The 12,776-nt window shown below is 38.8% G+C and overlaps 3 protein-coding genes across 7 annotated transcripts; 2 read left to right on the top strand and 1 right to left on the bottom strand.

Annotated features, from left to right (window-relative positions):
- Positions 1-58: 58 nt before the first annotated feature.
- Positions 59-1,589, top strand: LOC132202536 (large ribosomal subunit protein uL15m). Its single transcript, XM_059629504.1, has 5 exons — positions 59-189; positions 247-401; positions 482-647; positions 712-871; positions 1,035-1,589. Exons 1-5 carry the CDS (start codon positions 88-90, stop codon positions 1,334-1,336), a joined length of 885 nt encoding a protein of 294 aa, XP_059485487.1. The 5' UTR covers positions 59-87; the 3' UTR covers positions 1,337-1,589.
- Positions 1,590-1,770: 181 nt separating this feature from the next.
- Positions 1,771-6,722, bottom strand: LOC132202534 (cytoplasmic dynein 1 light intermediate chain 2). 4 transcript variants are annotated; one of them, XM_059629503.1, is made up of 11 exons: positions 6,612-6,722; positions 6,267-6,414; positions 4,329-4,402; positions 4,153-4,269; positions 3,867-4,097; positions 3,582-3,754; positions 3,299-3,528; positions 3,133-3,244; positions 2,876-3,079; positions 2,626-2,734; positions 1,771-2,087 (listed from the first exon to the last, which is right to left on the bottom strand). In XM_059629503.1, the coding sequence occupies exons 2-11, from the start codon at positions 6,299-6,301 to the stop codon at positions 1,942-1,944; spliced, it is 1,431 nt and encodes a 476-aa protein (XP_059485486.1). In that variant the 5' UTR covers positions 6,302-6,414; positions 6,612-6,722; the 3' UTR covers positions 1,771-1,941. The 4 variants fall into 4 exon arrangements, with proteins under 4 accessions (XP_059485486.1, XP_059485485.1, XP_059485483.1 ...); XM_059629502.1 differs by having other exon boundaries at positions 6,267-6,647; XM_059629500.1 differs by lacking the exons at positions 6,267-6,414; positions 6,612-6,722 and adding an exon at positions 4,814-4,919.
- A 1,068-nt stretch (positions 6,723-7,790) lies between these two features.
- Positions 7,791-12,088, top strand: LOC132202212 (coiled-coil and C2 domain-containing protein 1-like). Of its 2 annotated transcripts, none has more exons than XM_059628986.1 (13): positions 7,791-7,964; positions 8,038-8,280; positions 8,369-8,583; positions 8,645-8,826; positions 8,979-9,187; positions 9,239-9,686; positions 9,820-9,999; positions 10,071-10,405; positions 10,458-10,633; positions 10,696-10,816; positions 10,871-11,022; positions 11,339-11,429; positions 11,594-12,088. In XM_059628986.1, exons 1-13 carry the CDS (start codon positions 7,896-7,898, stop codon positions 11,720-11,722), a joined length of 2,550 nt encoding a protein of 849 aa, XP_059484969.1. In that variant the 5' UTR covers positions 7,791-7,895; the 3' UTR covers positions 11,723-12,088. The 2 variants fall into 2 exon arrangements, with proteins under 2 accessions (XP_059484969.1, XP_059484968.1); XM_059628985.1 differs by having other exon boundaries at positions 11,315-11,429.
- Positions 12,089-12,776: the final 688 nt, after the last annotated feature.

Here is a 12,776-nt window from a genome sequence, read left to right as displayed (position 1 = left end):
TATTTACAGAATGATTACGTTTTTCATATTAAAGAATAAAAGGCAACCGGTTTTATGCGTTTTACCAGTTAAACTTTAATAAAAAAGATGGCTGCCAACAGGAACGTGGTTGACAGAGCTCTTGCTGTCCTTCGAACCCTTCCCAGGGTGTCCCTGGGCAACTTGAAGGATGCCGAGAGAACAAAAAAGGTTATAAAAATATTTTCTTTTAAAATAACATAAATTCATTGCTCTTACCTGATTTAGTCTCACAGAGGTCGAGGTATTCACGGGGGCAAGACTCACGGTTTTGGCTCAAAGGGTTCAAAGGCTCGACAGAATTTTATGCCCTTGGGTTACGAGACGGGAAACACACCCTTCTATCTCAGGTTCGGCATGGAGCAATACTACAAAAGGCATCGGTATGTAATTATCAGCAGAATATCTTTATCTGGAGATTTTCATTAAAAGTTTTTATTTCAACCGCCTCTTCTCTTCTTAGTTTGGAACGAGAGTATCCACCCGTGAGCTTGCTGCAGCTGCAGAAGATGATTGACCTGAACAGGCTTGACTTTAAACTGCCCATCGACCTTACAGCAATTTGCAACACAGGTCTCTACAAACTTTTAATTTGCTGCAACCATCATGGCGTCAACCTCACCGATGAAGTACGTTGATTAAATTTTTAATTGCTGAATTATCTTATTTCCCTATTTTTTAAATTTCTTTCAGGGCTTTGATATATTTAAGGCAAAAGTCAACATTGAGGTGCAGTGGGCTTCAGAGCCAGCAATTGCAGCCATCGAAAGAAATGGAGGCACTATCACCACATCTTACTACGACCCTTTTAGCCTCCATGCTGTAATCGACCCAGCAAATTTCTTCTTAAGAGGTGAGTAAATCTTTTTTAATTATGTATAAAAAGTAGATTTTTTATAACAGGACGTAATGGAGTGGCTCCTTCTGTGCCACTAAAAAAGGCACACGCTAGAAGAAAATCACATAATAAAAATTTCTCTGAATTATATCGATTAAAATTATGTTAAATTTTTTAGGTGATCCTATTCCTAAAAGGATGATCCCACCTGACGATGCTATCGCATACTACACCTCGGCTGAGAATAGGGGCTACCTGGCAGACCCCGAGAAAGTTTCTCAGGCTAGGCTGGCACTGGCTCAGAAGTATGGCTACGAACTTCCAAAAATCGAGGATGACCCTGACTATGAGATGCTGACCACAAGAAAAGATCCCAGACAAATATTTTATGGCCTCGAGCCAGGCTGGGTTATCAGTTTGAAGGACAAGGCGATTCTCAAACCAAAGGACAAAGAATTGTTGGAGTACTACAGAAGTTGAACTTTACAAACATTGTTTCTAGTCTAGGATATTGAAATAAAAGTGCATAATGTTAAATTTATTTGGCTTAGCTTTGAATTTATTGTAATGCAATGGTAAATCCAATTTACAAATAAGTTAAAAAATTAATAGTTTGCCTTAATTATCATCCAAAATTGCCCAGGAAAAATTAATTTATTTAATTACAAATATCATAGAATTTATTGAGAGAGTCTATGTATTGCAGTAAAAAGGGAAAACGATAAAAAAAAAACTACATAGCAAGAAGCTACAATCCAGACAGACGACCATAGTACGACATTTAATATTAATAGAAGATAATGTCGCTGCCAAAAATAAATAAACTTTGGAATAAATAATGAACAGGACTTTGAAAATTTTCACTACACGCACTAGTGCTCCTGCAATTGTTGTGCTATTTATACAGATAGTGGGCAATCATAAACTTTCTTTTGAGACAGTGGATGCTTCAAAAAATGAAGAAAACTAGGCTCTGAGGGTTGAATCTCTTGATCGACAAGGGATCTTTGAGAGAACAAACAAATAATGAAGTTATTAAGACCTTGGTGGTACTTTCGATACGAAACGCTATCACAAGTCACGACTCAGCATTCAGACGATGAAGGCGGCTGCTCCAAACTTGAGTTTGCCGAAGAGTCGGGAGATCCAGGTGGGGACGACGTTTTTTTGTTTCTGGTCAGCCGGTCCAGCTCAGCAGCAGCGTCCGATCGAACAGCATTTTTGTCCATGACTGGAAATGAGAAAATTTTTGCATAATCAGAAAAATTGGCGTTTCGACGTATGAAAACAGGCTTTACTTAAGAACTATCAAATAATGAGAGTTCAGATTTCCTGATGAATACCATCAATCTACTCAATAAAAAGTTTGCAACAACCGAACATGACCTTGTTAATTTAAGATATTAACTATTTTTAGTTTCCAACTTAGCTAGTGCCACTATGTTGTTAATTCCCCTTTATACTTGACCTCTTATAAATATATAGAAAGTTTGCTTATTAAGTATTTATATTTTAATAAAATCAAATTTCAGCGCGAATTTAATCTTCAAGATTAGTAATTAGTTATAATTTAAATGTCTGCAGCTTTTCCCTTTCCAGCAGAAGCAATTAATTTTATTTTAGTAATTGGCTTGGCTAGGAGCAGATTGGCTATCAGTGTGACTATCTACATAGGGAAGACCTGCTTACTGAACCCACCACAGAAGCAAACGCTCTAGATTAGAGCATGTCACACCATGCCTAAAAGGGAATCTCACTATTCGCCCTACCTGACCCTTTACCTGGGGAAGGAGTGCCGGTTTTCTTGTGCAGAAGTGAGTTGAAGAAATTTGCCAAAACGCCCTCTCCTCCGGCAGCTGCGCCCACTTTGGCTTCCATCTTTTTTTCAATAACAATAAGAAAGAGAAGCTTAACTTAATTTTTACCTCACTTGACTCATATCTGATTGTGAGCTTCGAAAGAAGCCAAACATCTGAACTTTTACATTATTTTTACAATGTCAAACTCTTAAAATTCTACCTTCTTTGGAGAGCCCTGCACTCCAGGAGTGGTTGATGTTCGTCTGTCGCTGGTTTTCGAGCTGGTTGGCGTCCTCATAGGAGACTCCTGTCGGGTCATGCCAAGAGGGGCTGACGGAGTGCCTCCCTGCTGCAAAAGTTGCTGCTGTTTGATCAAAAACTGCTGCTCATCATCTGCGTGGATTTCAATTTCTCTTGCAACAGGCTATAAAATTACACTCAAAATGTACAAATCAAGAGCGATTTTTAATTTTTTACCTTTCGAGTTTGGGGCCTTGATATGACATCGGTATAATAATCGTCTGGCTTCATCGATTGCATATTTTCGTAGAGAATGCTGATTTTCTTCATATTATCCCAACCGGATGGTCTGTTAATGACGAATAATTAATTTGTGCTTTTTGAAATTAGCATCCATGCTTACATGAGAACTGCATCTTTTTCTACAACAAGCGCCGGAGTGCGGAAGGGCAAGTGATAAATTCTATGCACCAGATACTTGTACAACAGGTCACAGTTTTTGTCCTCCTTGACTGAGGTGTAGAACAAAGCTGCGCCGTACTGCAGGCAAAACCTGCGGATCCACTGCTGGATAAAGTCAAACTGCTCGTCTCGATAATCCATGTCTTTTTCTAAAGTTCCCATGTAGTCAGTCTGTCAAAAAAGGAGATTAAACTTCTGAAGGATACTGAAATAAAATATCACACCTTAGTTACGACAACGACCATATCGAGACCGAGGTTTCGAGTAAGCGTTCCCTCTCCTAGAGGCAACTCATCATCCATCAGATCGTCCTCTAGGGTTCGAGTCGAGTGTCTCATTGGTGAGCTGGCCTCAAGCTCATCACCGGGCTCAATGTACTCCTGCCACCTTTTAAGAACTGAAAGAAAATTTTAAATGAAATTTGAGATTCATTGGGAATAAGAATAAAATTTAAATAATTCCTTTAAATGAAGGTGAGCGAATCTTATAATCTAAAGGAGGGAACTGACCGGCTTGTTTGCGCTCCTGGATAAAGTCTGCGGAGAGATTGAGTTTGTCGATGTGGTCCTGGAGCAGTGTGGCCCAGTTCTGCAGCTGCTCCAGCATGGCCCAAGGAGTGGTCATTGATACCGTGAACATGATGGTTGTGTCCTTAAATGTCTCCTCATTGAGCGCAAACTCGAGCAAGTGGGAATGTTCAGGGTCGCCGTCCAACACCCAAACGCGCAGTCTTGTGTTATCTGGAGTGAAATTCAGCATTGGAAAAAGGTTTTGGGTCCACCATAAAAAACTGACCGTCCCGATACTCATCTCGGACATCTATGTAAGCGTACTCAAGGCCAGACCCCTTCTTTGGGTCTTCGACTCCCTGAAGTTTGGCTATTAGCGTGGTTTTGCCACTTTCATTTTCACCTGAATTAGAATTTGTTATAAACTTGGGTTGAATTTTTAAAAAAGTGTATTTTTCAAACCTAGGACAAGAACCGATTTGGTTGTGGGCAACTTCGTGTTGCCTCTGGATTGCACTTCACTGAGAATAGCTGCCCTGAAATCACATCAAGCAAAGAAATTTATATTAAATGGTTATAATGTTTAAATAAAAAAATAATTATTCCTAAATATCCTAAAAAAGCTAAAAAAAAAAAATCCTTGATCGTGGGCGGCCCATCCCTCTTTTTGACAACACCCTTTCGCCGGCACGTTTCCTTGCATTCCGAGCATTCTTTAATTTGTGTCAGCAGCATCACAATTTAAAAACGCAAATTAGTTATATTCGTGTAAAAATCTTTAGCACAGAAGGACCAAAAACCAGAAGATCGACCACTTTTCCGTGAGAGGCAATGACCCCAAGAGCAGCTGCGAATTCGTTCGGTTTCAAAAGGCTTAGAGGACGAAAGATAAATAATACAATTTTTGAATGAATTTTACGTGAGTATCTTTAAGCCACCAAAATTACCACAAGTTCTCCTTGTTTTCTGCATCGTCTTTGTTTTTTGCGGAAACCCCGGTGTCGTCCTGTTTCTCGCTGATGGGCGCCATCATTGACAAGTCCGCCAGAAACAATCGAGCATCTACGAAACTCCCCGAGATGAAAACACGGCGCGAAAGTGACGAACGAGAGGGGCTCACGAGAGGAATTTTTGGTGATGATTTTATGATGATTTGTTCCGATTATTTTTTTCATTTATATTGCAATAACCAATGAGGTATCATACATTGAATATCTTCTAAATATAATGAAGCATGAAATCATTGAAATCCAAAACTAAATTAATGATTGGATAATATTATTTGATTATATTTTGCATATTTTGAATTAGAAAATGTATGTTCAAGCTATTTTTTTAGGTCCCTGATGCTGGGTCCCTGATAATTATAATTTTGTTTTTCTTTATAGTATTGAAAGTTAAATTAACTGTTCGCATTGATCACATAATTAATTATTTAAGTTATTTGTACAAATAAATTCTTTCTACCTTTCAAAGATTAAAACTATAAATAAACAAAACTTTGTTCTCATTTTATTTGATTTTATTTATAACACTTCAAAATTAATTATTTTTATGTTTATTAACATATTTCCAATCAAAAATGAGTAAAAATTCTGTTTATAACAATAACTTATTTTTCCCCCAATATATCTTTTTTAGTAAAGTAAGATAATAAAAAAAGAAAGCGAAGTTAGAATAATACATGATGAACAAGATACCGCTGACTTTTAACCAAACGAGACAAATTTTCATATTTATTAGCACCCTGCGGTGTGTGCTGCATCATCTCTTGCGCTTTGACAAAGAGTCGAGCATGTGATGACATCATCCGACAGTTAAGCCGCGCGGCTATTTATTTTGCACTCACTTCACGGACGAAAAAAAAACGTTGAATGACGGACTGCTTTAGTTTGAAAGAAGAGGCTCATCGCTTATTTTAATAACTGACTCGAAGCGCTCTAAAAAAAATATGTGACGGTAAACCATGAAAAGTAGAGCTTTTCATGAATGGTCTGAAATACAACCAGTTAATTAATTTATTATATTGTTTTAATCCGTGGAAGGCAAATATTGGCAGGTAGATTTGTTATTTCTGGCAGGAGCTGGACGGGATGAGTCAAATCTTGCATCGCACGTTCTCCACGGCCAAAATTAGCCAATGCATAATAAACACGCGGCGGCCACACTGGAGAAGAGACTTGTGTGTATATCCTGCCTCGCCCCTCTTTTTGATTCCCTCCTTCACAACCCACTTTATAATCCACGATTAAATTATGAAATATAATATATAATTAATTTATTACATTTAAAAAATTAAATTATTGAATGAAATCCTTTTCGCTTGCAAAAAATTTAATTATTAATTATCATTCAATCATGCATATTTTTTAGGAAATTAATTACATAAAAAAAACTCACCAAATGGAGCTATTAACATCCTTTAAGCAGGTCATGCCGCGATGGAATTCCGCGCCGATCGAGCAAAAAAGTAGTTTGTCGCACCCGAGAGTGAATCAGACGTGCATACCACCAGCCATCCTGCCGCCGCTGCAGCCGCTCTCACGACCTTTATATTTCAAACGCACAACACACTCGATATTATAATATTAATTTTCAACTCCGACTCCAAAGCCACCGATCACAAAATGATTCGATCCTTCACTATTATAAAAGGCGTGGGCGAGAAACTAAAAAGAGAACGAAAAAATATGCACACGCCCGGCGAGAAAGATGAGATTCTTTTTGTAATTCATCTGCACCCACACTGTGTTGGCCGCTGCTGCTCCGCGAACGGCCGCGAGGTGACTAAATATTTTAAAGGGCCGCACATGTCATGTTGATATGGGCGCGCGCAACTCGCGACGCCGGCCGCTGTATAGTTTTTTCTTATTTCTCTTTATGTGGATGTTTGCCTTTAGAAAAGGAAAAAGGAATGTTTGTGCCTAGCATTTTAATTGTCCGCAGCTCCTTTTCGTTTTGAATGTGCTGATGACGAGCGTTTCGCTGTATAAGGAACGCGGGGCCGCCGACGACAACCAGCGGTGCGCGCGACAGCAAAATAAGGATTTTTCGCTGACGCCGTGCAATTTTTCAATTGATTGATTATATCGACGCACTTGTCTTGTTCAGTGTTTTTTTTTTCATGCTTACCTTTCATCAAGTTTTTTTTTTATCTTATCATTCAATACCATTTAATTGATCCGTGGTCAAATATTTAATTTGAAAAGATCACGGAATTCAAAGGATAAAAAATATTATTTGTTATGTAATAATTTTATTGCACGTGAAAAAGATATTTGAAAAACTTCAAGGGGAAATTAGTTAATCAAATCCTAATAGGAGAGTGGAAAAAGTTGACATTTTTCACATATATATAATATATTATGAAAGCGAAGCCATTTTTTGCATTAAAAATAAATATATGCATATTATTTGATTTGTGAAGAGGACTTGTATTGAAATAATGGATTGTTTGTAATATCTCTGTGTATATAAGAGAGGAAACTAAATCATCAAACTAATTTGCTTCATTCATGAAAATAAATTATAATAATTATATTACAGATGTCCTGTGCTGGACGTGGAAATTTGCAAGTAAAAATAAAAATTATAAATGAGAGCACCTGAGGGACCAAGGATTAGAAAAGCTTTAAAATAAAAATTGATTAAATGTATACAATAATCAAAATGGATTTATAAAATATTTCATTTGTATAATGCATAAATTATTTTTTCAATTAAAATGTAATTTAAAAAAAATTATAAAATATAAACTAGTTGTATTCCGAACTTAAAAATCTCTAAATTTTTAAATTGGTTTTTATTTTATTTATAAAAATATACAATATAATAATAACAAAAATGTTATGCAAAATTTATCTTTCATTTCAACTTCTAGATGGCGTGCGAGTACAATTTTGTGATGTGACTCATAATTTTTTTTCCCTCCCTCAGCTGGCAAGGAAAACAACAGAAGAAACCCTTTGAGACCCTTTGAGGTTCTTAGCCCAATTTCTCAGATTTCGGACTCGAAGAACCCCCGTCAAGATGTTCGGTTGGGGAAAAAAGGAAGAGAAGAAGCCAGCAAATCCTCGCAGGAAGGCAGACCTTTCTAAAGTAAGCCGATTCGACTGCAAATTATATGTATGTAGTATATAGTCGACGAAAAATTACATCTCGATTTTCGCAGCTTGGTCTGTTCGACATTCCGGACGATTTCGGCCAGATCGGAGTCGACAGCGGTGGAGACAGTGACAACGATGCCGACCTGGAAGCCGAATTGGCGGCTTTGACCACAGGATCGGCGGCTAGGAAGCCCAAGAAGAAACCAGCGCCGGGAGTTAATCTCGACGCGATGGTCGCAGCCAGCATGCGGGACATCCCGTCCGACGAGGAGGTAGATTCTGCCGACGAAAATGACCCCGACCTTTTGGTAATATCAATTTTTTCCAATTTGCTTTAAAAATTCCATTATTTAAATATTTAAACTCAAATTATATTAAAATTTTAATTTAATTTAGGCTGAGCTTGGAGAGTTGGTTCCTGAGGCAGAGGAGGCTGAAGAAGAACCTCAACCAGTCGCTCCACCTCGAAAATCTTCTCAGCCAGCAGCGCCAGCAGCTCCAACACCAAGTTCCTCTGGAGGACTTGTCGGCTTGCTAGAGGAAAGAATTGAAATGTACAAGAAGGCAGAAAATTCTGCCAAACAAGCTGGTGAAAGTTCCAGAGCCAGAAGGTTGTTTTTTATGGATTTTTTTTTTTTGCAAAATTTACATCAATCTTTAACTAATTATCAGGTTCAATCGTGGTTTGAAAACATTGACAGACCAACTTAAACAAGCCAAAGCTGGCCGCCCAGTGCCAGAGGAAGAGATTCCACCGGTTGTGTCTGCAGCGGCTTCAATTAAGCCACCTGAAACTCCCGTGCCTCCTGTTGAAGTTCCACAAAATCCATCCGAAACACCTCCTCCGACCCAAGGTTTGTAATTTAATTTTGGGACGATCGCATCGACTGTTTTTTTTTTTTGGTACGGTCTTTTAGTGGACTTTTTTAAATTGAGAAACTAGTTAAATTAATTTTATTTTTTCAGAGTTATGTTTGTTTGTTGTTATATTTCAATTATTTTTCAGAACCACTAATTCCGATCAGAGCAGCACCTCCTGTCCCTCCAAACAGGGTGGCGCCAGCAGCCCCTTTGCCTGCTCCAATTCAAGAAGTTAAAGAGGACAAAACTCTGATTGAACTTCAGCAACGTCAGATGTTATTCAAACAGGCAGCTTTGACAGCTAAGAAGTCGGGAGACATGGAACAGGCCGTCAAATACCTCAAAGTTTCAAAAGTACTCAATATTAAAAAATAAAATTTAAACATTTAATTCTGTATGTTTTAGCAATTTGATTCAGTGATTGCGGCAGTTAAGAGTGGAAACCCAGTCGACCTTTCAGAAATGCCTGAAGCACCTTCTTCAAGTCCTCCAGCAGCAGCAACACCTGTTTCGAGACCGGCTCCTCCTGTTCCAACTACTCCAAAACCAACTGAGGCTGAAGTTCAGTCGTCTAGTGAAGGTGCCGAACCTGAAGTTCTGCCGGAACCTCTGGCCAATCCGAAAGCACCCAGTCTGCCTCCTGAGCTGCTTGACCCTCCTGCTCCAACTTCAGTAGCTGATGCTCTTAACCAGAGGCTGGCCAGGTACCAGGCAGAGGAAAAATTGGCCAAAGATACAGGAAACAGCAGCAAGGCGCGAAGAATGGGTCGCATCGTCAAGCAATACCAAGACGCAGTCAAAATGCACAAGGCTGGAAAGCCTATTCCTGTAGAAGACCTTCCGACTCCTCCAGGTAATACTGAAAAAAATTAAAATTTCACGTCTTTTTGAAAGATTTAATATTATTTTTAATCATATCAAAAAATTTGCGCTTGGTTGTTTTCTCAATTTTTTTTCTCAAACCCTGCTTTCTTCTTTCGTTTTAGGATTTGCTCCGATTCCTGTGCCTGGCGCGGCAGCCCCTGCTTCTCCGCCAGTTGCGATGGTTGAACCAGCTGAAGAACCTACAGAGGCCCCATTAGAAGAGCCGCAGCCTCCGGCCAAGGTTTCAAAACCACCAAGACCAGACGCCACCCCGACGGCAGCTGCCAAACTCCAAGTGCCAGGTAATGACCGTTTTTATTATCATTTTTGTTAGGTTTTTTTTCAACCCGTACATTAAACATTTTAATTTCAGCCCGTAAAAGCCCGCAGCAGACGCGGCAAGAGAAACAAATAAATCTACTTCTGGCTAAGCAAAAGGAATTCAAAGAAGCAGCGCTGGCTGCCAAAAAACGGGGTGACATTTCGGAGGCGCGAGAACTCCTTCGCCAGGCCAAGGGTTTTGACGCGCTGCTCCAAGCCTCGGAATCAGGTCTGCCAGTTGATCTTGACACTCTGCCTGTTCTGCCAAGTCTGACTGCCTCGCTCGACGCTGATTTTGAGTATGTCACCCCCCCTGCTAATTGTACAGGCGACGAAGCCTCGGAAATTTATGTGAAAATTGAAGATGATCTCAAAAAACAAATGAAGGTGGGAAATTTTAAAATTAAAGTAGAATATATTTTAAATATATTATTTTCAGCTGTGTTTGGCCACAAGAGATCACTACAAGGCAACAGGAGACGTTGCCGGAGCTAATAAATTTGAGCAGTTGGCTGTGCAAACCAAAAGGGACTACAACATGGTCAAAGCATGCCATTTGAGGGGTGAAACTTTGCCCCGGTTCCGATATGAGAACCGTGCCTTCCAAATATTACAGTAATATCCCTGAAGCAAATATATTAATGACACAATCTAAGCAATCTCAATATCTTTTCTAGATGTAATACAGATTTGGGTGAAAACGACTTGGAACTTGTGATTGTTCAGGGTATTAGCTACACTGTGCCTAATCCAAAGGAGATTGACACCTATGTCAAATATGAGTTTCCGTATCCAACTGTAATATAATTTTTTGCAACTATAAATTCCTTAAAAATGTATATTTTTGAATAGGAAACTCCGCCTAAAGACAAGACTGCCTTGATCTACAACACGAACAATCCTCAGTACAACCATAGTTTCACGCTTCCCATTTCAAGAAGCTCTCGCCCATGCCAGAGAGTTTTTAAACGGCACGCGATAAAACTTGAAGTGTGGTCAAAGGGGTGAGTTATTTCCTAACTAATACAATTTGTTTATTATTAATTTGATATTATTTAAATAATTGAATGAATATCTTATAGAAAATATTTGCATCGACAAAAGTTAGAATTACAGTGCCTGAAATAAAATAATTTTATTGCTTTTAAATATAAATTTTGATAAATTTATTTTCAGCCACACTTTTAACTTCAACTTCAGGTTTATTGAACAAAAATAAAAATAAGGAAAATGCAAAAAAACTAACATAATTCTTAAGGCTACTAACTCAAATTGCGCTTTGTGAAAATTTTCAAGTGGATGTTCCTGGTGCTGTTGTAGTGGTTTCCTGAGGAGTGACACACTAATTGGCACCGTCAACGTTAAACTGCTGCCTTTGGAAACAAAATGCACCATTCACGAGACATTCCCTGTAAGTGATAGAAGATATTTATTTGTTACTTAAAAATTCCTGCCTTCAACTTTTTTATTTGCAAGAATATTGGAATGTTTGCTTCGTTATGCTGGGGCTTGTTTTTGCTCTTTAACCATCTATTTCTGGGCTGCTCGCTTACATTAAAAGCAACTATGTTGCAGCTGATGGACGGTCGTAAGGCTGTTGGAGGCCAACTAGAAGTCAAAGTTCGCTTGAGACATCCGATCGTGGCACGGCAGGTGGAGCAGCGCCAAGAGCGGTGGATCGTGGTGGCCCCCAACGATAAGTAGCGTCCCTTACTTAAACTTCAAAAACAATTATTGCGATTCATTTTTGCGCTCTACTGCCGAGGTCAAAGCATATATTTTGAGATCCCCTAATTTAAAGTGGAAACATTCTGCTTGAGTGGAAAATTGGGACGTCCCCATTTGTCAGTCTTGCCCCTGATGCTGCTATTTTTAATTGTTGTGTCCTCTTTACTCGCTTGATAACAATTAAACTGAAATGAAATGAGCGTTAAAACTTCAGTTGCAAAAATACATATGTGATAAGAATTAAATTAAACTGAAATTGACATAAAATTTAATCGAAGGAGTAATTATTTAATTTTAATCGTTTGTATCAAAAATAAATAAATAATTTTATTTTGAAATGGAGCTTTGTGTGGTTCTTTTCCCCGTTTCACAAGCCAACGCGTCATCTTGAAATTCACCACTTATCGGAGCATATTTCAAGTTGTTGTTAGCCACCGCATTGATAAACGTGCCGGACTTTGCTTGAGGGTTGTGCCGCGAACGTGACAGCAAAGCGCTGGCTTTTGGCCAGAAAATATCACTGTAGGGAAGTTTCACATAAATTAATACGTTTTGTTTTGGTTCAAGCAGTTCAAATTCACGCCAGCACTCACTACCACTCCAAACAAGCGTGCTCCAGTTGAAGGTCAGAGGTCGCGACCTGGTCACAGGTCGCCTGATAATGCGCAATTATTACGCCGTGAGTCATGTTATATAACACGTGCAGACGAAAAGTACCCTGACACCGACGTCCGATAACCCGAATGAAAAAAGTTGCGATTAGCTTTAATAAATATTCGAGCAAATCCGGTTCATTCGAAATTTGTCGGAAACTGGCATTTGAAAACGAGGTCAAGCGGTGTCTGCGAAATCTCACTCGTTTTGCGAGCTTAACGATCCGATAAATAACAGTCTAAATTTAAAGTGCAAATGTTTGCTTGGGGACTTGCAAGGTTAAAGTACATGCATTTACTTCAAAGCAGACACGTGCAATTATAAAAAAAAGACGGTAAAAAACTTTTGTTTTACTTGACATTCAAATATCTGAGCA

Source organism: Neocloeon triangulifer, unplaced genomic scaffold, assembly GCF_031216515.1.
Source record: "Neocloeon triangulifer isolate White Clay Creek 2 clone unplaced genomic scaffold, ASM3121651v1 ptg000015l, whole genome shotgun sequence".
Classification (NCBI taxonomy): domain Eukaryota; kingdom Metazoa; phylum Arthropoda; class Insecta; order Ephemeroptera; family Baetidae; genus Neocloeon; species Neocloeon triangulifer.
This window is presented reverse-complemented; position numbering and strand designations above follow the sequence as displayed.

Excerpts from the sequence above, each read along its gene's own strand:
- LOC132202536 (XM_059629504.1), top strand. The coding sequence starts at position 88 with ATGGCTGCCAACAGGAACGTGGTTGACAGAGCTCTTGCTGTCCTTCGA. Across the intron at positions 190-246 it reads ATGCCGAGAGAACAAAAAAG|TCTCACAGAGGTCGAGGTAT; the intron begins GTTATAAAAATA and ends TACCTGATTTAG. Across the intron at positions 872-1,034 it reads AGCAAATTTCTTCTTAAGAG|GTGATCCTATTCCTAAAAGG; the intron begins GTGAGTAAATCT and ends TAAATTTTTTAG.
- LOC132202534 (XM_059629500.1), bottom strand. The coding sequence starts at position 4,899 with ATGATGGCGCCCATCAGCGAGAAACAGGACGACACCGGGGTTTCCGCA. Across the intron at positions 4,403-4,813 it reads GAAAACAAGGAGAACTTGTG|GGCAGCTATTCTCAGTGAAG; the intron begins GTAATTTTGGTG and ends ATGTGATTTCAG. Across the intron at positions 4,098-4,152 it reads CCGAGATGAGTATCGGGACG|ATAACACAAGACTGCGCGTT; the intron begins GTCAGTTTTTTA and ends ATTTCACTCCAG.
- LOC132202212 (XM_059628985.1), top strand. The coding sequence starts at position 7,896 with ATGTTCGGTTGGGGAAAAAAGGAAGAGAAGAAGCCAGCAAATCCTCGC. Across the intron at positions 10,817-10,870 it reads ATGAGTTTCCGTATCCAACT|GAAACTCCGCCTAAAGACAA; the intron begins GTAATATAATTT and ends ATTTTTGAATAG. Across the intron at positions 11,430-11,593 it reads CCATTCACGAGACATTCCCT|CTGATGGACGGTCGTAAGGC; the intron begins GTAAGTGATAGA and ends ACTATGTTGCAG.